Source organism: Carlito syrichta, unplaced genomic scaffold (genome assembly GCF_000164805.1).
Source record: "Carlito syrichta isolate Samal-C Ts95f unplaced genomic scaffold, Tarsius_syrichta-2.0.1 Scaffold306989, whole genome shotgun sequence".
Classification (NCBI taxonomy): Eukaryota; Metazoa; Chordata; class Mammalia; order Primates; family Tarsiidae; genus Carlito; species Carlito syrichta.
The window spans coordinates 133,198-158,696 of record NW_007251085.1 but is presented as its reverse complement, the minus strand read 5'-3'; the positions used below and the strand labels follow the sequence as shown (position 1 = coordinate 158,696).

General features: G+C 37.3%; 1 protein-coding gene across 1 annotated transcript in view; it reads right to left on the bottom strand.

Annotated features, from left to right (window-relative positions):
• SYTL4 (synaptotagmin like 4) overlaps positions 1-8,394 on the bottom strand; it is a 31,307-nt gene extending 22,913 nt beyond the window's left edge. Inside the window, exons 1-4 of the mRNA XM_008063674.2 lie at positions 8,217-8,394; positions 7,755-7,970; positions 7,508-7,617; positions 7,169-7,271 (exon numbers count right to left, since the gene is read on the bottom strand). Coding sequence (XP_008061865.1) covers positions 7,169-7,271; positions 7,508-7,617; positions 7,755-7,970; positions 8,217-8,326 — 539 coding nt within the window. The 5' untranslated portion in view covers positions 8,327-8,394. The remainder of the gene's footprint in view (positions 1-7,168; positions 7,272-7,507; positions 7,618-7,754; positions 7,971-8,216) is intronic.
• Between the last annotated feature and the right edge of the window lie 17,105 nt (positions 8,395-25,499).

Below are 25,499 nucleotides of genomic sequence, written 5' to 3'. Positions count from 1 at the left end.
GCTTGTCAGTTTAATAAGGTCCCACTTGTCTATCTTCTCTCTTATGACCTGTGGGTTTTGGGTTTTGTTATTTTTTTTAAATTTTTTAAAATGCTTTGACTTTTTGTTTGCTAGTTCATCTATTTTTAAAATATTTTTCCTTTGTGCATGAATGTGTATGTGAGGGTTTGATCTGCACCACCCCAAATTTTTTTCTTTTTATGTTTCTTATTCTTTTATTTATTGTTTTCTGTTTATGTGTGTATATGAATGACTGAGCATTCGTCTTTCAATTTTGTTATTAGTTTTTGCTCTTTTGTTCTTCTAGGTTTTTTATTTTCATTTTTTATAATTTAAGGTGTGTGTCAATATATGTATGAGTGTTTGTTCTGAATTCTTTTTTCCCCAATCTTTCTGTTTTTCTTCTCTATTCACTTTGTGCTAGGTGTGTGTGTGTGTGTGAGTGTATGTGTTTAGTTTCCTTAGTTTTTTTATTGTTGTTCTTTGTTTTGTTGCACTTTGTTATTCCAGTTTGTTTTGTGGTGTGTGTGTATGTCTGTGTCTGTGTGTGCTCAATTGTCTTTTCCATTGGTTTCTGCTTTGCATTGTCATATAGAGTAGTGGTGGGGAGTGTGTCTCAGGGAACACATACCACAATAAGTGAACACTGTAATTTGCAAGTAGTTTCTGAATCCTAGTGCCTCATCCCATACTTTAGTCAAATTTCAAAAACTACAAGAGACAACAAAGCTTCCCATTCACCATTATATTTCTAAATAGATCAAATCCAAAGCCCAGATCAAGAAAGAATAGAGGACTGAGCAAACATCAGAAGGGAAAGGCTCTCCCACTGAGACTGAATAACAGAACTAAAGACAAAAAAAAAGACATCTGTCACAGATGAGGAAAAACCAAAGGAAGACCACAAGCAATTTCAAGTGTACCAAAGACAAAACTCCTGAAAAATCAGACCTTGGTGCCCAAACAATGGAAGTCACCAATGGCGGGCCCAATAACATGATAGGGATTAGGAAATGGATGGAAAGAGTGAATAAGACTCAAGAAAGATAAGACGCAACACTGAAAGAACTTGTAACAGAGATTTTGGCAATAAAAAAATTCATCCAGGAAATAAATAACAAGATGACAAGCACGGAAAGCAGAATTAATCTAGCTGAAGAAAGAATCCCAGAACGTGAAGACCAGAACATGGAATTAACCCAATCTGTAAAAAATATAGAAAGAAGACTCCGAAAGAAAGAACAAAGCCTACAAGAGACGTGCGATTATATCAAGAGGCCGAATCTATGCTGATTAGTATACCAGATGAGGAAAGAGAAATGGAGAACAACTTGGAACAAGTATTCCAGGAGGTAAGCCAAGAAAACTTTCCCCATCTCACCAGAGATGTGACCAGCCAAGCACAAGAGATACAGAGAACCCCCACAAGACATCAAAAGAGAAGACCAACCCCTAGACACATAGTAATTCGCCTACACAAAGTAGGCACAAAAGAAAAAACATAGATGCAAAAAATCCTAAACAGGATTCTAGCAAATCAGATCCAAAAACACATCTCAAAAATCACCCACCATGACCAAGTAGGCTTCATCCCCAGGATGCAAGGGCTGGTTCGACATTCGCAAGACCATAAATGTAATTAAATACATCAAGAGATGTAAAAACAAGAACCACATGATTATATCACTAGATGCAGAAAAAGCTTTTAATAAAATCCAGCATCCCTTCTTGATAAAAACCCTCAAGTACCTAGGTATAGAAGGAACATAACTCAAAATAATAAGTGCCATCTACAATAAACCCACAACTAACATATTGCTAAATGGACAGAAACTGAAAACATTTCCCCTGAAAACTGGAACAAGCCAAGGCTCCCTACTCTCACCCCTCTTGTTAAATGTTGTGTTGGAAGTCCTAGCTTGGGCAGTTAGACAAGAGAAGGAAATCAGGGGTATCCAAATAGAAAAAGAGGGAGTCAAGTTAACCCTCTTTGCTGAGGATATGATCCTATACCTCGAAAATCCAAGAAAATCTATCAAAAATCTGCCTGCACTGATAAAGGACTTTGGCAAAGTCTCGGTGTACAAAATAAATGTGCAAAAGATAGTTGAATTCCTATACACCAACAACAAGGCGGCAGAAACCCAAATTAAAAGTACAATCCCATTCAAAATAGTCACAAAAAATATGAAATACCTCAGTATCTTTCTAACCAGAGAAGTGAAGATCCTTTATAACGAGAATTACAAAACACTGCTCAAAGAAATCTAAGAAGACACAAACAAATGGAAAAATATTCCATGCTCAAGGATAGGAAGAATCAACATTGTTAAAATGTCCATCCCACCAAAGGCAATCTACAAATGCAATGCAATACCCACTAAGTTACCAACATTATTCTTCTCAGACCTGAAAATGACAGTACAGAAATTCATATGGAAACATAAACGATCACAAATAGCCAAAACAATCCTTAGTAACAGAAACAAAGCAGGAAGCATCACACTGCCAGACTTCAAACGTTACTATAATGCTACAGTAATCAAAACAGCCTGGTATTGGTACAAGAACAGGCATATAGATCAATGGAACAGGATAGAGATTCTGGAAGCAAAGCCTCAATTTCTCAACCAACTCATCTTTGATAAAGCCTCCAACAACAACCACTGGGGAGAGGAGAACCTCAGCACCTATTCAGTAAATGGTGCTGGAAAAACTGGCTAATCACATGCAGAAGATTGAAACAGGATCCCTACCTATCACCATATACAAAAATGAACTCTAAATGGATCAAAGACCTAAACATAAAACCTCAAACCATAAGAATGTTAGAAAACGCAGGAGACACTCTTATAGAAGAAATTGGAACTGGCAATCAATTCCTATTCAGAACCCTAAGTACCCATACCTTAAGAAATAAGATAGACAAGTGGGACCTCATCAAGCTGAATAGCTTCTGCAAAGCCAAATAAACCATCAAGAGAGCAGGGAGACAGCCCACAGAATGGGAAAAAAGATTTGCCAACTATATATCTGGCAAAGGCCTAACATCTAGGATCTACAAGGAACTCAAACAAGCCAAAAGGAAAAAAACAAACAGACCCATTAAAAAGTGGGTCAAAGACATGAATAGACACTTCTCAAAAGAAGATATACAGGCAGCCAACAGACACATGAAAAAGTGCTTAGCCTCACTCATCATCAGAGAAATGCAAATCAAAACCACATTGAGATACCACCTATCCCAGGTAAGAATGGCCATCATTAATAAAACAACAACAGATGCTGGCAAGGATGCAGAGAGAAAGGAACACTTCTACACTGCTGGTGGGTATGCAAACTAGTGTAACCTCTTTGGAAGACAATGTGTCAATTTCTGAAAGAACTAGAAATTGACCTTCCATATGACCCAGCAATTCCCCTATTGGGAATATACCCGGAGGAACTCAAATCATTCCACAAAAAAGGTACCTGCACACATATGCTTGTTGCTATTCACAATAGCAAAAACATGGAACCAACCATGTTGTCCATTGAAGCTGGACTGGTTTTAAAAAATGTGGTACATATACACAATGTAATATTATGCAGCCATAAAAAAGGACAAATATATGGACTTGCAGCAACTTGGATGGATTTAGAGTCGATCATACTCAGTGATCTATCACAAAAACAAAGAACAGAGTACCATATGTTCTCACCCATTAGTGGACCCTAAACAATTATAATAGTATAAGAAAGGGATTGGCAGTAGTGGAAAATTGTCAAGGGGGGGTGGGATTGGCAGTTGAGGGAAACTGCTAAGGAAGGGAGGGTCACACCTCATCAACAAGGGTACCTGCGTAATCAACGTCTGTATATCTAACCCTGAATTATACCCCACATCTTTATAATTAAAAAAAAAAAAGAATCTATTCTGGAGAAGAATATAACCCTAGGAAAATAAGTAGATTTCTTATGAATGCTTTATACTACAGGGAAACTAAATAAGAATAAAAATTCAATAAAGTGTAAGAGTTCAAATACAAGATGCTTTTTTTAAATAACAGGAAAAAGAAGATTAGAGCAAAGAACAAATTAAAACCTAATTAAGATGAATTTATTCAAATAATTAAATTAGAAACAGCAAAACGTAAGAAAGGGAGGGGGAAAGAAGAAGGGGAGGGGAAGAAAAATAGCTGAAAACCAGACTAATAGCACAGAGAAATGAGTTGGGCTGAACATGGTTAATTGTTTTTATCTTTCTCTCTTTTTAAATTTCTTTAGACAATCAAAAAATAATGAAAGAAATGGAGGATAAGAAAATCTAATATCTCTGAGGTGGAGAACTTAACTAATGAAACAGAGAGAAAAGAGTTCAGAGACATAATACAGAATTTTCCAGCAATAAAGAAAGAACTCATCAAGGACACATTGCACATCATGAAAAATGACATAGAATGATCAACACTGAGCTACATCCTTGTTTTTCTTGCTAAATTTCAAGAAAAAATAATTTTCAGGCAAATTCAATCACACACACACATACAAAGTTACCCACAATAAAGAAAAACAAGAGTCAAAGTGTCCTCAGATTTCTTCACAGTTACATTCAGTGGCAGAAGACAATGGAACTATGTCTACAACATTCTGAGGGAAAGAAAATATGACCCAAGAATATAATAACCAGCCAAGATACTATTCAAGTATAAAGGCACTTGGCAGACATTAACACAAAAGAATGCAATAAATATAGCACCAGCAAGCCCTTCTTGAAGGAATTTCTCAATGATGAAATCCAGACAACCAAGAAATAAATCAAAGAATTCAGAACTAGAAAAGTCATGGCATAAGGCCTGGTTGCAAGCAAGCAATCATTGTAAATATAAAACTAAAACTAAACAAATAAAACAAGCAGATGAATAATAGTTATATAAGAGAATGTCAATGTTATAAACCCTGACAAAGAAAAAATAATTTGAGCAACAAGTAGTGGCAATAGGGAAAAAGAATTGGGAAAATGTATAAGAAAGGTAGCTTCTTCCTCTTTCATAGTAAATAGTCCACCAATAATGTTTAACATTGAAACAAATAAATTTTTTAAATGGTAGACCACCAACACCACTCCTAGGTATGTACCTTAAAGAAATGAAAATATACATCCACATAAAATTTGTAACAAATGTTCATAGCAGCGTTACTCTTTTATTTTAAAGATGTGGGGTACAATTCAGGGTTAGGTATACACATGTTCATCATGCAGGCACCCCTATTAATGAGATGTGCCCCCTTTCCCCAGGCAGATTCCCACTACCGCCAATCCCGCTTCCCTGCCCCCCTCCTGGCAGTTTCCCACTACTGCTAATCATTCTCTTGTAGTATTACGATAATTGTTCAAGGTCTGCTTATGAGTGAGAACATGTGACTTCACAGCAACCTGGATAGACTTAGAGTCTATAATACTGAGTGATCTTTCACAGAAACAAAGAACTGAGTAGCATTACTCATAATAGCCAAAAAGTGGAAACAACACACAACGTTCATCAATAGATGAATAGATAAACAAAATGTGGCATATACATATACATATAATGGGACATTAATTAGCCATTAAAAGGAATGAAGCTACAACATGAATGAATCTTGAAAACATTACGTTAAGTGAAAGAAGCTAGTAAAAAAAGGACCACACATTGTAAAATTTCATTTACATGAAATATCCAGAATAGGTAAATATACAGAGACAGAAAATGGATGATTGCTTAGGGATAGGGAAGGATAAGGAGGTTGGAATGGGTGCTAGCTAAAGGTTAAAAAATTTCTTTTTAAGGTGATGAAAATTTCTAAAATCAATTAAGGTGATGATTCCACAATTCTGTGAATATATTAAAAACCTTGCATTGTACACCATACATGGGTGAATCAGATAGTATGTAAATTATATCTCAATAAAACTGTTACCAAAAAAAATCACTTGAAATGTGACTAACTGCTCAATGGTTTTCATAATATTTCTTCTAAAGCTCAGAGGAATGTTAATAACTAATACGTTTTACAGTAAAGAAATATTTATTTGAAAACTAGCAATTCTCCCATTTTATTTCAGTATTTTATGTTAAATTCAAGTAAAATTAAACAGAATGTTTTTAATTTATTATATTATGATTTAATATTTTAAAGATTTTTCTGCTTATCTATGCAGTCACCACTCTATACACACAGAAGATATATGAAATGATTTTCACATAATACCAAAACTGGGGTAGTAGAAATTTGAGTGACTCTTGTTTTCTTCTTTCCTTTTTGTTTTTTTTTAAAGACTGGGCCTCACCTGCTGGCCAGGTTGGAGTGCAGCTGTGTAATCACAACTCACTGCAGCCTCAAACTCCTGAGCTCAAGTGATCCTCCTGCCTCAGCCTCCCAAGCAGCTGGGATTACAGTCCTCACCACTACACCTAGCTTTTTTTGGTTGACATGGGGTCCTACCATGTTGATTAGAAGGGTCTCGAACTCCTGGCCTTAAGCAATCCTCCCGCCTTGGCCTCCCAAAGTGATGGGATTATAGGCGAGAGCCACTGTACCCAACCTGCTTTCTTCTTTCTTGTTTCCTATACTGGTTATATTTTAAATAATGTGTTATTAGCCAGGCTCAGTGGCTCAGCCTGTAATTCCGTGCCTTGGGAGGCTGAGGTGAGTGGATTGCCTGAACCCGCGGGTTCGAGACCCACCTGGGCAACTTGGCGAGACCTCATCTCTACAATAAATCAAAAAATCAGCCGGGCATGGTAGCACGTGCCTGTAGTTCCAGCTATTTGGAAGGCTGAGCTGGAAGGATCGCCGGAGTCCAGCAGGTTGAGGCTGCGGTGGCCGGAAGTGGCCACTGCACTCCAGTCTGGGCAATGGAGTGAGACTCCAACTCAAAAAATAAATAAATAAATAAAAATAAATAAATAATGTGTTATTTTCATTTTTCTTCAAATTGTTCTTATAAAGAACTAAGTAAATATGCCAAAATGTTAATGTTTACATATGAATAGTGGGATCAGGTATGATTTTTCTCCCTCATTCTTTATTCTTTTCTGTACTTTCCAAATTTTCCTATAATTAACATCTATTATTTTATAAACAGAAGTAAGAAAAAGAATAAAAGAAGTAATGACATTTTTTTAAACAATTACTTGATTCTTACCTGGGATCCTTCTGTTGCTCCTGAATGATCTTTCTTCCTGGCCAGATATCACTCATCTGTGTCTGATGAAGGAGGGACTGCCCCATTGTCTCTCTTTTATTCACTTCATAACAAACAAAAGTATGGCAGAGTGGTGGTCATGAAGGAAGAAAACGAAAACAAGCCTCATAACATGTCCCCTGAAACACACCATCTTTCAGAAAAAATAGCAATATAATCTCTTCTAATTCCCTACAAACCAGCTGAACCCACGGAATTAAGACACCACCAGCCAGAATACACCAGCATTCCAGAGCAGAGGATGTGTCACAGGGAGCCATCTCTAGACAGGTCCAGTACCTGCAGGTTTGCGGCGCAGAGACATCCTGATTATCTCACTGCCTGTGCGGTAAGGAAAGCGATTTACTTTCTGGTCATAAAACCAGTCCCCAGTTGCTTTCTTCAGCTCTCTGAGAAGAAATAAAAGAAAATGACCAATGAATAAAGAACAGCTCTTGTTATTCAACCAACAAGGACTGAGGAAAGAAATTCTCACCACAGTTGGAGCCTCATCTCCACTCTCTATTCAGCCATAAGTGACACTTACATTTCCTTGGCGCACACCTTGCACCTCCAGATACCATTGTTTTCTTGGATGCGGCAGTCCCGACACACCAAGTGATTACAACCCCTACAAGTGTTGGTCTTGGGAGTCAAACGGCCCAGGCTCTCCTGGCACCGGGCACAGGTTCGATCACTGTAGTGTTGACTGCCCCTCTTGGCCCCTTTCCTTTTTATCTCCAGTAACTCATTCTTCAGTCGCCTGCCAAGATCCAAAAGAGAAGTGCAAGTAGATTCAGGATCTGCATAGGCTGAATGGAGAGGGGCTGAGGAGTAAGGACAGTAAGACTAATTGGTTCTGTGAAAGCAACAAACTCAGAGCCCAACTTGACCCAAAGAGGAGTGGTAAACATAAGTTTCTCCAAAAGTCAGATGGGAGATATAAGAAAAAGCCCAGATAATATTGGTCAAAGGCCTGGGGACCCATGCTTCTTGGTAGGTCTTTTACCTAATCCTTTTCTCATCTGCTTTCCGGAGCTCCTCATCTCGCTGTAGAACATTGAGGATCAAGTCCTTTTCCACCTCAGACAGAAAAGAGAGGTCCAGTATCTCTGACATGTTATTCTACTTTCTCTTTTACTCTTCCTTCTTCAAAGTAACCAGACAAGGAGAGCTACCAGAGTTGCCTGAAATGAGAGAAGAATTAATTTCACACAAATTATTTACTACAGAATAGGTCCACAGCCCTAGGGTCTTTCAATAAACTACCTCCCCCTTGAGCCAAGCTAAAGAGACAAAGGAGAAGTATCTGACCCAATTACCATTTCTACTCCCACATGAATCATGCCCTGAAAATGAAGAGGCTTTGATTTTTCTTTTCTTTTTAAATGTTTATATTTTATTTTAAAGATATGGGGTACAATTCAGGATTAGATATACAAGTGGTCATCGTACAGGTAAAGTTTGGGCCTCTCATTGGTCCCCACTTTGCTTGATTTGAGATCAGGTACACTTATTGATGTTGTGTCCCCACTCCCACCCCAGCAGTATCCCACTACCGCCAATCCCTTTCTTATAGTATTATGGCAAATGTTCAGGGTCCACTTATGAGTGAGAACATGTGGTACTCTGTTCTTTGTTTCTGTGATAGATCACAGTATGATAGACTCTAGGAAGAAAATGTTACTCTTTACTGAGAAAGGGTTGGGTCTTTCAGCATAAGCATCTTAGTCTGGAAAGAGCACAGAACGGCTGAGTCAATCTCCCCTTCCACCCAGTGAGTCCTCAATCATCTAATGTTTAATACCTTAAATATTCTCCAGTCCCAAGTCTACTAACCCAAATAATCAAGCAGCTGGTCTCTAGTGGAAAAGCACATGAGAATTCCTGCCAATTTAGGCCCATTTCTGTATCTCTGACCAGTTTCCAACTTGCCAGGATTCAGTCAGCTTTCTGCTATGCTTCAAAAACTCCACCGCCTACTGCACCTCCCAAAGTTCTTATTGATCAGCACTACCTCAAGAACAGCTTCCCCCATCTCATGAACATTTGTGAAGCACTACTCTGTCAGACACTGTGCGAAGTCCTGGGTATACAGAGATGAGTAAGACACAGTTCCTGCCCTGAAGAAGTTCACAGAGTAGCTGAGGAGACAGACACACATAAATATAGTACAATGTACTAAACACTATCAGAGGGAATATAAATTAAGTGCCATGGAAATTTAGAGACAAAAGTAACCTAATTCTATCTTGCCTAAAAAGGGGAGAGAGAGCACTATATACATGGGAAGTTTTATAGAAGAGGTGAATTTTGCCTTATCGAACAGAGTACATATATGTTGGCGGGGGAGAATGGTAGGAAAGATGATTTGGGCCTTAAATACTTTTAAAAATTAAGAATTTTAACATGTATTATATAGACAATAGAAATCCACCAAATACCTTGGGTGCTTTGTGATGCTAAAAAATCACATGATCAAATTTATTTTACAAAGATTACTCTAGCTATAATATGAAAGATTAACTCAGAGAACAAATTGAAGGGCAATATGGTAGTACAACTATTTTAAAATAGGTATATTATTTAACCAAGAAATACCACTTCTAATAGTCTACCTAATAGAAATATTCACACAAAAGTGTATGTAAGGGTGTATGCACAAGAATGTTACTGCAAGATTATTCATAAGAACAAAAAAAAACTTTCTTAACAGAAGAATCATTTAACAAAATAATACAAAATCATATGTCCATGTAATGGAATGCTATACAGCCATTAAAAATGTAGTAGATATATATGTACTGACATGAAAATATGTCTATGAGTGAAAAAAAGGCATTGAACAATGCCAAAAGATCTCTTTCATAAAGTATTTATCTAAACATTTGTATATGCAAAAAGAAAAGTCTAGAAGAAAAACCATTATCATTAGTTTTTCTTGGGGAGTAGAATCGGGAAGGGGCAACTTTCACTTTTTTTATTTTTATTTTTTGAGTTGGAGTCACACTCTGTCACCCAGTCTGGAGTGCAGTGGCCGCTCCCGGCCACTGCAGTCTCGACCTGCTGGGCTCCGGCGATCCTTCCGCCTCAGCCTTCCAAGTAGAGGAACTACAGGCGCGTGCTACCACACCCGGCTAATTTTTTGATTTATTGTAGAGATGAGGTCTTAACTTTATATAGTTCTGATTTGTTTTGACACAGTCTTCCTTTTATATCTCCAAGAAGGAAACAATACGAAGAAGGCAGAGACATTATTACAATAGTCCAAGCAAAAGACAACCTAGATCTACTAACTGGCCTCTAGCCAATTGGACAAGTCATTTTTAAAAATTTTTTTAGAGAAAGGGTCTCACTGTATTGCCTAGGCTAGCCTTGAACTTTCGGGCTCAAGCAATCCTCCTGCCTCAGCCTCCGAGGTAGCTGGGACTGTAGGCACACACTATCTTGCCTAGCAGGACAAGTCATTTTATTTCTGACCCTCTGGTTTCTCATCTACAAAATGACCTACCTCAAAGGTTGTTAAGAAAATTAAATAATGTGTGTTAAAAGGTTAATCACAATGTTTGGAGTGCAAATACTTGCTTAATCTCCTAAAATGATAAAGGCCTGAGCCAGCAAGCAAGAAAGAACAGAGAATCTATTTGAGAAGTAGAAATGACAGAATGGAGTGACTGAGTGGAGAGTATGAAGAAGGGAAGTCAAAGATGTCTAGCTCATATATCTAGGTCAAACAACTGACTGGCTAGGGGATAGCCCTCAAAACAGCAGAAGATCTAAGGAAAGAAACCAGTTTGGAAGTAAGGCAAGCAGTTTTGTTTTAACCATATTAAGTTTGTGTTACATACTGGACATTCAGGTAATTAGGTCTTAAAAAGTAGTTGGAGACACAGGGCTGGGCCATGGGAAGAAAAACTGTATCTAAAAATAAACATTTAGTAGCCATGGGAGTCAAAGAGCCCATGGTGGACAGAGAGTGAAAACGTAAATGAAGGTCATATCTGCTCTCCCCTGAAACTAGACGACAAGCTCTTTTTACTTTGTTTTATTATTTTTTTTTACTAATTAACTACAAGACAATAAAGATTATAAACAACACAACAAGCCTACACTGGTTCCTGAACCTCAATATTTTGACTTGTCTATTTCCTGGTCTTTATTAAACTATAAGATGCAAAACCTCTTTCACAGGCCTTTTGCCCTTTATTTGATAGTCTTGAGGAAGTCTTAGTTCTTATCCTCAAAGAGAATATATACTCTCCATGAAAACAAGAACTTTTTCAATAATCTCCTATGTATCTGTCCCAGTGCCTAACACAATATCTGGTATATAGTGTTGCATATGCTTCCAATATTACTTACTGATCATCATCACTGTCACTGTAACCCCAACTGTTCCATGTATTGAGAATTTACCATGTGGCAAACAAGTACATTAAATTTATTAGCTAATTTAACCCTTCACCACCACCAAAAGTGACTACTATTATCCCCATAGTGCAGGTAAGGATTCAGGAGAGATTAGGCAAGTTTGCCCAAGAATAAAGAACAAGTAAGTGAAGTTGCTGGGATTCAGCCCGGGCAAGTTGATTCTAGAGCTGGTGCTCTACTGGCTCTATCCAGGCAGGATCATGATCCAAGCAATTATAAAATATTGAACAGAGTAATCAAAAGCATTGTCGTTATCCAGGCATGGTGACAGGTGCCTGTAGCCCTAGCTACTCAGGAGGCTAAGGTGGGAAAATTGCTTGAGCCCAGGAGTTGGAGGCTGCAGTGAGCTACAACTATGCCACTGCACTCTAGCCTGGGTGACAGAGTTAGACCCTGTCTCAATTTTTTTTTTTTTAAAAAGAGCATCGTGGAAACGAATTCCCATGTGTGATTATGGCTAGAGCACTGGCCAAAAAATCAGTGGCTCCTAGATAAAATAGGTATTACCAGTTACCTGTCAGCTAAAAACCAAGGATAGCACAGACGCACTGGAAATGAGAACAATACCAGATTATTAGAAAACTGGTGCTTGTGGAGAGGCAGCAGCATAATTGTGATGAGAAAGGCACATTGGCATGATAATGAGACCAAATAATATCAAAAATCAGGGAAGTAAGAAGATCTTGGAGGAAATAAAGATAGTACCATAAGAAAATGGAACTGCTAACATTGTATACCTTCCCTTTATTTTTCACTCATGGACCTGACCAATCATAAATGCTCCCCTGTTAAATCTTAAATTCAAGAATCTTCACTTGCCAACCACAGCTCACTCCCACTATACCCATTCTTCAACCTTATAAAGACCATAGTCTCTTGAGCCCTACATTTTATCTTGGTCCACTTGCCTCCTGCTGATATATCTTCCTTCCCTTCCCATCCTGAACTACAGAGGGCTTAACATTTGAACCTCTCTCACCAGTAGCTTCCATATCCATGTACCTTCATCCCTCTGCTACAACTGCCCATGAAAATCCCAAACCTGCAGTATAGCCTACCTTATCTGCTCCCATACCCAGGTACTACATAATTCCTAGTCTACAACCTCAGCTGGACTCTCACTGTCACCCATAAATCCTGCTACTTGTGCTTATTCAGTTCCTTTACCTACTCCCATTGAGTTCTAGTTTAAGTCTTCATTCATCTCACATTCCCACTTCCTTTCCCTCCAGTCTCATCATATATCCTTGTCTCAAGTTTGTAAAATAAAAAAATTGAAGTCCATCAGCCATGGACTCTATTAGCTCCCTTCCTCCCTTCCCCATCACTTGCCAACCCAACTCCTTTCAAAAAAAGCCATAGCCCACCTCCAGCCCCACCTTCCACTATGGGTTGCTGTTGTTTCCAACACTAACCCTTTTACCAGCCAATTTGCTTAAGATGAGATCTTGCAGACTCAGTAGTGGGTGAATAAAACATATTAAGGACAAAAAAGTAAAAGGCAAAGGAAAACATAGAAAAAAAATTCAGACAAAGAGAAAACAAAAGATGAGATGGTAAAAGCAAGTTCAAATATATCGATGAATATAAAACTCATATGAGCAAAACTCATCCTTTAAAATACAGGGACTAGCAGATTAGATGAAAGAAAAAAAATCCAGCTATGTACCATTATAAAGGACACATCTAAAACACAAATTCAAGTAAAGATTGAAAGTAAACAGATGGAAAAAGATACACTAGGTAAATGCTAATCAAAAGAAAGATGAGGTAGCTATATTAACATCTAAAAATATTTACTATTAACTACATTTACTAGCTATATTAACATCTAAAAGTATTTACTATTTGCCATTTACCAATAAAAGTTGAAGACAATACAAACATTATAAAGAATAGGGAAGTTCATCACATAGAAATAAGAAACATATATACACTAATAAAACAACTCAAAATATAAGGGAACAAGAGAGGAAAATTGAAAAATTGACCATGAAAATGGGAGGTTAATATACTTCTTTATTGTTCCAGTTATTAATAGTACAAGCATATAAAAACTAGTAAATGTATAAACAAATTGGACAACAAAATGAGCTTGGACTGGGTTTGGTGGCTCAGCCTGTAATCCCAGCATTTTGGGAGGCTGAGGCGAATGGATTGCCTGAGCCTCCAGGTTTGAGACCAACCCGGGCAACTTGGTGAGACCAAAACTTAGCTGGGCATGGTAGCACACGCCTGTAGTTCCAGTTACTTGGAAGGCTGAGGCAGAAGGATCGCCAGAGCCCAGTAGGTCGACACTGGGGTGGCCATGAGCATGCCACTGTATTCCAACCTGGGCAACAAAGAGATTCCAACTACAAAAAAAAAAGAAAGAAAGAAAGGAAAAGAAAAAAGAAAAAAATGAGCTCATGGACACATGAAAAATTCTATATTCAATAGGAGAATCACATTTTTTTCAAGCATGTATGGAAGATTTACCCCCAAAACTGACCACATACTAGGCTGTACTGCAAGCCTCAGTAAATTTCAAAATAAATCATTTTTATACCTATCACATCTCTGATGTCAAGGGAATTAAATAAGAAGTCAACTTGAAATAATTTTTAATCCCAATACTTTTTGAAAATATAAAAAGACACTTCTAAATAGCCCATACATCAAAGAAGAAATCATAATGGGACTAAAACCATCCTTAACATCTTAAGAAAAACCTGTCTCCTGCCTCACCGCTATCACTATATCCATACCATAGCATAGGATGTCCTCTAGAAATTCAAAAAAGAATATATGGAATAAAAATAAAGCTTTCATATGCAATGAATTAAGTGATATATTTTATGACAAATGGTGTATCACATTTTGAAAACCAGAACTCAGAAAAATAACTGAAGGCACAAATACAGTTACAATAAGAACACCAGACAGATATGAAGTTAGAAAAGCCGTGGCTGGTCAGATACTCCCAATTTATGGATATTCGGGTTTAATAGAGAAACTAATGCTCAAGAATACTTGTTAAAACTCTTCATTTACATTTAGTTGCAGGTGTATAGTCAAAAGGGCAAGAATAATCTTCTGAGAAGACCATGGCTCAGATAACACGAGTGTCAGAATCTGAGTGCTGATGAACAATTTGTTCCGTGTTAGTCCTGGGGTGTCAAGACTCAGACGAAATATCTTAAAATAGCATCCTTGGGGGATGCATGCCCATATAAAAGATATTTTAGAAACGGTGATTTGTTTAATTAGCAACTATGTATATTTATTTCTAAAAAATCAGTTTAATATTTAATGCAAATACAAAACCAAAGGGGAAACAATCTACCATCAAAATGAACAGCTAGCATACTTCTCTCCATTACTGATAGTTCAGCAGGGAAAAGAATTAGTAAATATATAGACAAGTTGAACAACATATTAAGCTTGATTTAATGGACATGTATAGAATTCCATATCCAACTGGATATATCCGATCTATATCCTAATCCCATAGATTAAGAAATAATAACAATGAATAGACATTAACACAGCTGGTTTTCAAGAAGAAGAGAGCTCTCTCAAATTATTTCAAATTCTGAAGAATAGTTTTAATAACCAAAAACTGGGTCAAATTGACCAGATGAATGGAATAATGAAGATAGTGGTGCCAGACAGACTTGGGTTCAAATCCTAGCTCTGCTATTTTTAGCTATATGACCTTGGGCAAGGGCCTAGAATATAAAAAAGATTACCAAAAATATAGAATTCATTGTTAGAATGGTATTCCAATAAAAAATAAATGTTGGTGTTCTCAAAATGGAAACTGATATGAATTAGAAAAATACCAAGTAATATTCCTGCACTGGGTAGCAAATACAATCGATTTTGCTGTGATACATTTGTTGAGCACACTGGTAACCCTCCCTTTTCCAGACATGCAGACCACATTTAAGTGTGAAGATGGTAATATACTGTACTTATACTGAAACTAGAAACTTCTACCAGATGTGACCTCCTTGAGGGTAGGTACTATATCTGGACATCATACCCCCAGGAGCTTGGCGCAATGTCTGACACACAATATGAGTTCAATAAGTGTCCAATGAATATCTTCACCCAGAAATCTATTTGTGTTTATATGTTGAAACTTAAAACCTACAGAAACTGAAGGGAAGTAATAGAGCTGAGAGAAAAATGTTTTTGTTTTCCTGAGGAGGTATGCGAATTGTGGTAAAAAGCCTGGACTCTGGAACCAGACCGCCTGAATCTGAATCCCAACTTCACCATTTACTAGCTGTGGGGCCTTGGATAAGCTACTGAACCTCTCAGTACCTCAATTTCCTCTTTTGTAAAATAAAGATAATAACTGTACTTACCCTATTGGCTTGTGTTATAAAGACTGAGTTTTTAAAATATGTAAAGTACTCAAAGTATTGTGAAAACAGAGAAAGCTCTCCAGGTTACCTATTTCATTTTGTCAGTTTGGCTATGGTCATTCGTGCTTTCAGACCTAACTATGTCTTAGAAAATGACATTCATTCTTTCAATGAATACAGAAGAAATGTGAGTTAAACTGTCTAGACATCACTTAAGTTTTAGACCACTTTTTTTTTAAGTGAAGAACTATGTTGTTGACCTTACAGATGACAAAAGATTTTTCATCTATTGTGAAATTGACCTATGCTTAGGGGCAAAAAAGGCTGAACTGGCATTAAACGATTCCTCTAAACTTACAAGTAGTCATTATATGATGATTTTGTATATAAATTCTAATGAATTGTCATGTCCCACCAAAGTGATACCTAAAAGTATTTTGCTGTTTGGGCTAAGGACAATAGACAATTATGGCAAAATTAATACCTCACTGAATATGAAAAAGTAAGCCAGAGCCTTTCAAGGGATGAGTTTAACCAAGAAGCCCTGAATTAAACTACTCTTGCTAAGCAAAGTTCTGTTCTGTTTTACATATAAATTGATTAGCAATGTGTGATTTACACTGCAATATGCTAGATCCTGTATTTTTTTTTTTTTTTTTGAGTTGGAGTCTCACTGTTGCCCAGGCTGGAGTACAGTGGCATACTCACAGCTACTGCAGCCTTGACCTGCTGGGTTTAGGTGATCCTTCCACCTCAACCTTCCAAGTAGCTGGAACTACGGTGCATGCCACCACACCTAGTTAATTTTTTTTATTTATTGTTGAGATGAGATCTCACCAAGTTGCCCAGGCTTGTCTCAAACCCCTGGGTTCAGGCAATACTCTTGTCTCTGCCTCCCAAAGTGCTGGGATTACAGGTGTGAGCCACTGCACCCAGCTAAATTCTGGGTATTTTTGAACATAGGTATTTAGAACTGACTTAGCTATGTCAAACAAGGAATGTGATGGTGTCTACACCTTTAAAGGATGAGAATTGAAACTGAGCTCCAAATTATAATTGGTCACAATAGAGGATTATAAAATATCGGTGGACTTCTACTTCTGGTCAAGATGGAATAATAAGGAATAAAATTTCACAGTGCCTGAAAAAATGAAAAAAATGGACAAAATATATGAAGCAATGGTTTTTAAAACACTAAACACCAGGCAGTGAAGGACTATAATCTCTGAGAGATAGAAAACAAATGAAATAAGCCCTTTGATTTTTCCCAGCATACTGTTTCAAGAGTTTCCAGGCCATGGTACAGAGAGGAAGAATCCAAGCCTGATGAACTCCCTGAGTTGAGGAGACAAAGCTAAGAGTCTGGGAAAACCCAGGTGACTGAACAGAGTACCCAAGACAGCTACACAGAAAGAGAGAGAGAGAGAGAGAGAGAGATCTCCAGAGACCTGTAGGTTTCTCTCAAGTATTCGGCAAAGGACTGATCAGCACATGGTATGCCTGTAAGGAAACTACTATAAGCCAGGGAAAGAACCACCTGAAAGGATTCAAAAGAACAGTACCTGTCATTCACACAGGACCAAGAATAGTGCTTTTTTCCATCAGCCAAACTGGAAAATCTCATGATTCACAGGGTACTGGCTAAAGTACTCAGAATGATCTTACCTCAGTAGTGGGAAATAATTAGCCCTAGTCTATTGACTGTTCTGATCCTGCCTAACAAATCTAACAGCAGAACCTGAAAGGATCACTCTGTATCCAAGTAATTTAAGTGCATCCCAGAATAGAGCTCAAGAATATTTAAAGTAATACAAAAATATGCAGTACTCAGAAGGTAAAATTCACAATATCTGGTACCTAATAAAAAGTTAACAGGTATGCAAAAATCAAGAAAATATGACCCATAAGGAAAAAAACAATCAAAAATGACTTAGAATTAACACAAATGTTAAAATTAGCGAAGTCACTGAAACAGTTATTATAATTGCATTCCATATGTACAAAAAATTAAGTAGAGACATGAAATATATTTTTAAAAAGACTCAAATCAAACCTAGAAATAAAAACGACAATGCCTGAGATGGAAAATACACTGGGTATAATTAATAGCAAATTAGATATTGCAGTCAAAAAGATCAGTGAATTTGAAGACACAACAATAGAAACTATCCAAATTGAAACACAGAAAGAAAAACTGAATAAAAGAGCAAAGACGTAATGAGCCGTGGGACAACTTCAAGCTGTCTTCTATGCATGTAATTGAAGTCACCAAAGAAGGTGGGAGCACAGAAAAAGTATTTTTTTATATAATGGCCCAAATTTGATGAATGCTATAAACTCACAGATCCAAGAAACTCAATGAACTTCAATCACAATAAAACTAAAGAAAATCACACCATATTAAAATTGCTTAAAGCCAGAAATAATGAGAAAATCTTATAAACAACCAGAGTGGCAGGGTATGGAGGGGGGCAGTCGGGGGAGGTGGGGGACACATTATATACAGATGAACAAATATAATGATGAAAACAAATTGCAAGTTTATCATTGGAAACAATGCAAGTACAAAGACAGTATTCTAAAATATTGAAGGAAAAACAAAACAAAACAAAACACCATCAACCTAGAATCCTACACCCAGCAAAATATCATTCAAATTAAAGACTTTTTCAGATATGCAAAAGTTGAAAGAATTCATCACCAGCAGACAAGCACTATAAAAAAAATGCTAAAAGAAGTCCTTCAGGCATAAGGAAAATAATGTCATGCAGAAACAGGGATCTACCAAAAAAATGAAGGGCACAAGCAATGACAACAATATGGGTAAAAATACTTTTTCTCTTATTACTTAAATTTCTTTTAAAATGTAATCAACTATTTGAAGAAAAAATAATAACAATATATTGTGAGATTCAAAATATGTAGACCAAAACTGGAACTTACACAACTTGATTTCAAGACATATAATCCACATTAATCAAGTGAGTGTAGTACTGGCATAAAGATGGACAAATAAATCAGCGGAACAGAATAGAGAGTACAGAAATAAATCCTTATGTTTACAGTCACTTCATTTTTGATAAAGAAAAGAAATGACAATCAGTAAAGAAATGACAATCTTATCAAAAATTGTTCTAAAAAAAATGGGTATTCATATCCAAAAAATACAAATATTTCTGATAAGTCACCTAAAACATGATCCAAAACTTGATAAATTAGACTTCATCAAAATTTAAAACTTTTGCTCTTTGAAAGACAATTATAAGAAAATAGGCCGGGCTTATGGCTCAGCGTGTAATCCCAACACTGTGGGAGGCCAAAGTGAGTGGATTGCCTGAGCCCATGGGTTCGAGACCAGCCCAGGGAACTTAACGAGACCTCATCTCTACAATAAATAAAAAATTAACCAGGTGTAGTAGCATGCACCTGTAGTTCCGGCTACTTGGAAGGCTGAGGTGGAAGGATCGCCAGACCTTAGCAAGTCAACACTGGGGTAGCTGTGAGTGTGCCACTGCACTCCAGCCTGGGCAATGGAGTGAGACTCCAACTCAAAAAAAAGAAAAGAAAAGAAAAGAAAAAGACAAGCCATATATTGGAAGAAAATATTTGCAAATAGTATATCTGATAAAGACTTGTATCTAGAATATATTTTTAAAACTTCAAAATTCAGCCGGGCTCGGTAGCTCAGCCTGCAATCCCGCACTCTGGAAGGCTGAGGTGAATGGATTGCCTGAGACCGCGGGTTCAAGACCCGCCTGGGCAACTTGGCAAGACCTCATCTCTACAGTAAATCAAAAAAACTAGCCAGGCGTAGTAGCACGTGCCTGTAGCTCCAGCTACTTGGAAGGCTGAGGCAAAAGAATCGCCGGAGCCTAACAGGTCGAGGCTGCGGTGGCTGGCAGCGGCCACTGCTCTCCAGTCTGGGCGACAGAGTGAGACTCCAACTCAAAAAAAAAAGAAAAAAAAAAAAACTTCAAAATTCTATAATCTGAAAAACTCTACTTTTTATATAAGCCACTACCCAAATAACATACATTGTACCATTAAGTAATTTCTCATCATCCACCCCCCTCCACACTCTTCTGAGTCTGCACTGTCTATTATTCTAATCTCTATGTCCATGTGTATACATTATTTAGCTCCCATTTATAAGTGAGAACATGTGAAAAAATTCCACATTTTTTAAATGGATAAAGGATATGAATAAACATATCATCAAAGAAGATATACAAATACCAAATAAGCACATGAAAAGATGTTCAACATCATTTACCATTAGGGAAATACAAACTAAAACCACAATGAGATATCACTACACACATATTAAAATAGCTAAAATGTTTAATGCACCAAGTGTTGACCAGAATTTGCCACAACTCGAACTCCCATACACTACAGTGGAAATGTAAAATGGTACAACCACATTGGAAAACAGCTCAGTAGTTTCTTATAAAGTTAAACATGCAACCCTTGTATGACCTAGCCTTTCCACTTTTAGGTATTTATCCAAGAAAAACAAAAGCATATGCCTACACGGGTTTGCATGTAAATGTTAACAACAGCATTATTCATAACAGCCAAAACCTGGAAACAATCCAAATGTCCACTAAGAGGTGAATGGATAAACAAATTGTAGTATATCCATACAATGAAATACAACTCAGCAATAGAAAGAAATGAACTACTGACACACACAGCAATGTAGATGAATCTCAAAATAATCCTGCTAACTGAAAGAAGTCAGGCAAAAAGGAACATGTGCTGCATGATTTCATTTATAGAAAATGCAAAGTTATCTATAGTGACAAAAAACAGCTCAGCAGTTGCTAGGGGCAGGGTGGTGGGGAACAGTACGGGAGGGGCAGGAAGGAAGGATTACAACATGGCACAAGGAAACTGCTGGAGGTGATAGATGTTCAATATCTTGATTCTAGTGATGGTTTCATGGATATATACAGATGTCAATACTTGTCAAATTGTATATTTTAAATGTACAATTATACCTCAATAACATTGTTTTTAAAATGTTTTAATTAACTAAACTTTCTTCTTGTAATCATAAACTCTCCAATCCCAGAATACCAGAAGGTTTTAAATTAATTAAAACAACAAAATATTTTATGTTAAGGGTTTTTTTTAAATAGGGAATATACAATACAGAGCATATTTGAAATGTTTCTATTACTATATAATTTTGTTGTCTAAAAGATGTGCTTCGCCGTCCAACTCTTCCAAATGAAGAATTTCAGCAAGTTTTGAACAACCTGTTAAAAATGTGAAAAGACAGCATGCTCAGAGCAGGGACGATGGAACAGCAACAAAATACTTGCATAATTGGTACCTGGAACCATGAGTGTGATTATTTAGTAGGTACATCCAACAGCGCACTTCTTTTATTTTTAAGCTCATATGCTTTGTGAGGCATCACTCATTAAAATCAAGCATAAAAATAAGCAGAAGTTAGTATCAGATGTTCAAGTAACTATCAGAAAACCAAGATTGTGTTTAAATGAAGCACACCAATGTCACTGTTCTCATCAAAATGAGAGTAAAAGTTATCACACCATTGTTAAATATTAGCATGAATTTTAAACTGTTCATTTCATCTCTCATCTTTATTTCTACTTTTGTTCCTGTTTTATAATATTGAGGCAGTGGTAAATATATGGTTTATAAATAAACATATGTTTAGGAGTGATCAAAACTTTGAGTGATAAGGATGAGTAATCAAAAAAGGAAACCCTTTGCTTAAAGGCAGATCAAAAGAAACTTCTACAAACTGTCATATGTTTTTGTTATTCTGCTTGCATATAGATATGATATTTGTTAATTAGGGAAGAATAAACCGTTCTAATGATTGTAATGCAGTTGCTCTGATGCTAGCTAGTACAGCATAATGAATAACAATATGTGCTGCCAGGCTGGGTGTGGTGGCTTACGCCTATAATCCCTGCACTTAGGTAGAAGGACAGCTTGAGCCCAGGAGTTCAAGACCAGCCTAAGCACCAGGGAAAGACATCATCTCTACAAAAATAAAAAAAAAATCAAAAAATTAGCTGGACATGGTGGCACATGCCGGTAGTCTCAGCTACTCAGGAGGCCAAAGCAGAAAGATTGCCTGGATCCAGAAGGTCAAGGCTGTGGTAGCCAAGAACATGCCACTGCACTAGCCTGGAAGACAGAGTGAGACTCCAACACACACACAAAAAAAGAATGTGTACTACCATAAGGCATATTCCAAAGTAGACTCTATTAGCTAAATGAGACCAAGGCAATGACAGTATCTGATGCAGACCAGTCTATAGTACTGTCAGAACTAATACCAATATCTGTGTAGGTTTACAAAACACAGGTGAAGCATAGTCCTAAATACTGGCAAAATCCAGTACCTATTTGTGTGTGTGTGTGTGTGTGTGTGTGTGAGTGATATGGGGGTTGGGTAGATATTTGATAATATAAAGGTAAAAGAGAGTTGATTTTAGAGCAGGGAAAAAATGAGACCAAATCCAGGTTATATCGTGATCTGCAGAACTTAAAGAAAAAACAGCTCCCTGTAGGAAAGAAAGCTTCCAGAGATGCAGGGCTTCTGGAAATCCCCTTGTCTGGATATAGCCACCTATGCACAAAAGCACCAGTGGATAACATCTTACTGGTAACATCTGAGTGAGCATGCAACATTGCTTACAGTCAACAAGATGTTTACATTGGGACACCATGTTGGTTAGATCAACTGTCTCTTTCAATTTTAAGGTGATGTCCCTCTTAGAAAACTATAAATATTCTTATTTAAGTGTATCTGCTTTAGACATTAATTTCAGGCTACTCAGTAAAATTCAGGGCAGATTCAAATTGCAAAGCTGCTAAGTTTGTCTTCTCGGAAATTTTAAAATTCTTTTTGGATTCAAAACCCCACTTTCATCCCCCAAATCCCTTCTGGTTCCTGAGTTAAATAATGTAAATTTATTTGACCCCAGAGATTCTTCTATGAGGCATCCCTCTGCTGTCCTTGTAGTTATCTCTGAATGTCTACATGGTGTCAGACCTTCAAAATCCTACTTCTTTCCCTGTCTTGGAGCTCTGTGTTCTGCACTGTTTACAGAATGCTCACAAGTTAGGAGGGCTAACTATATGCAAAGCACTATTCTAACTGGTTACAGATAAAAGAATAAAGCATAGTTCATGCCCAAAAAGAGTTCACAGTTTAGTGAAGGACATACTTGAATAATCAGTTTTTAAAAACATGGTAAGCAAAAAAATATATGTATGGAATATGAGAATACTAAGGTGGGGCACCTAATCCAGCTTGGGGAAAGGGAACTAGAAAGAGGAAATTCAACAGCAGCACATGAACTGATTGTAAATTAATGTGTATCAGTTTGATATGCAGAAGAAAGAGGGCTGGCCAGGCAGAGTGCATAACATTTACAATTATGCATGCATGGGGACATAATGCAACATGGTACGAGCAAGCAGTGCAGTTATGATAGGTAGTAAGTTGTAAGGGAGGATGTGGGAGATGAACCAGGTGGGGAATCATATCTTGTGGTGTAGGGGGCGCTCCATACACTATGCTCAGAAACATGGCTAATTAACCTTTGATAGCGGGACTCACTGAAGAGTTTTAGATTAGGCAAGAACTTGTAAGAGCACACTGACAGTTTTACAGAATATGAATTTGAGGAGGTTGTCGCATAAATTCAAGGGAAAGATGACAAGAACCAAGAGTAGAGAGCAGTGGCAGTAGAGATGGAAAGGGGAATATTGAAGACATAGTATGGCCAAGAGTAGAGAGCAGTGGCAGTAGAGATGGAAAGGGGAATATTGAAGACATAGTATGGAGAGAGAATCCGCAGGACTTGTGAATGATCTCTAACATGGGAACAGGCTCTTCTACTGGGATTTGGAGTTCTGATGTGCTAGATTTCTAACTAAGAACAGTAGACAATAGAATAGTGCCTAAAAGGATTGGATCTGGGCTAGGCTGCCTGGGTTCAAATAGCAGCTTCACTACTTTTTAGCTGTGTGAGCTTTGGGAAGTTATTTAACCTCCTTGAGTCTCAGTCTTTCCATTTGCAAAAATAATGATTAAAATAGGAGCTCCTGTCTCAGGCTGTGAGGATTCAAGTAGGCATCATCAGTAAAAGGATGGCATACTGCCTGGCCTAGAGTAAGCACCCAGTATTGGTAACTGTTTTGTTTTAATTATTATTAACCATATGCTTTGGAAAATATATGAACATATGGCTGTTTTGACATATTACTATGATTTGGAGAAACCTACTCAGTATTCTTGCCCAGCTGGAAAGTCATCATACCTTCCTGCATGGAGATAGGCTGACAAGCATAAATATTAAGCAACTGTAAGTAATTAGATATGATCAGTTTTAAAGGTACTTATTTATACACTGTCCCAGACAGGATTTAAAGTGACTTACAAAGATACATAAGACATCACAAAATAGCATAAATTTTAAAAATAAGATCAAAAAGAAGAAAAATACAAATGGAGACAAAGTGGTAGAATCAGAATCAAGGCTCCAGAAATAAAGGGCAACTGAGACTTTCCAATGGTCAGCTGAGGTCTAGACTCTCGCCTACCCAACCATGGAGCACATCTGTGCCTCATCTAACATGCCCCAGGGCTGCCCTTGCTAGGTTCTTTCTCAAAAGTTTTATGGTAGCAAAGTTGTATTTTATTTTTCCCTAACAATGAGAAATTTATAACTAGCTTTCAAATTTACAAGATTCTGATTTTTGTTTTCCACTAAGGTTTTGGCTCCTTATGATCCTTTTCAAAATAGATTCTACAAAAGTAGGGTTTGCATGTGCTGAGGCATTTTGCATTTTTAGCTCCATTTAAGATATCCACCAACTGATGAAAAAGAGGAAAAAGATGATGATGATGACGACAGTAACTAACACACCTATAATGCTTACTATGTACCAGGTACTTTCCTAAGCACTTTACATTCATAGAGTTATTTAGTCCTCACAATCACACTATGAGGTAGGCACTATACTATTATGTCCACTTTACAAATGAAGAAAGTGAGGCACAGATTGAGCAAATAACTTGCCCAAGGTCACATGCCCTGTAACTGACCACCTGATTTGGCAATCTGGTTCCAGAGTCCGAGCTCTTAATCACTGTTATATTGTCTTTTCATATTCTGGCAATATTTTGCTCTATATGGTAATATTTGGAAACATGGACGTCTTACCCTCAGGAACTTGAAGTGGTTTATTTTTAAGTCCTCAGCTAATAACAGATCAGTGTTTGAGAGGCCCTCGGTCTGGCTTACTTTCCCAGTCCCCTGACCTCCCCCTACTCCCTTATCCTGTATGTAACAGGCTCAGAGCATTCCCCTTCTAAAGGATGGCAGGAGTATAATGGCATGATGGGGAAGGAGTGACCATAGTGGAAGCATTTAAAATAAAATCTCTTTTGTTAGCTTTTAGAATCATATATAGGGACAATTTCCTCCAGATGGAATCCACATAATTAC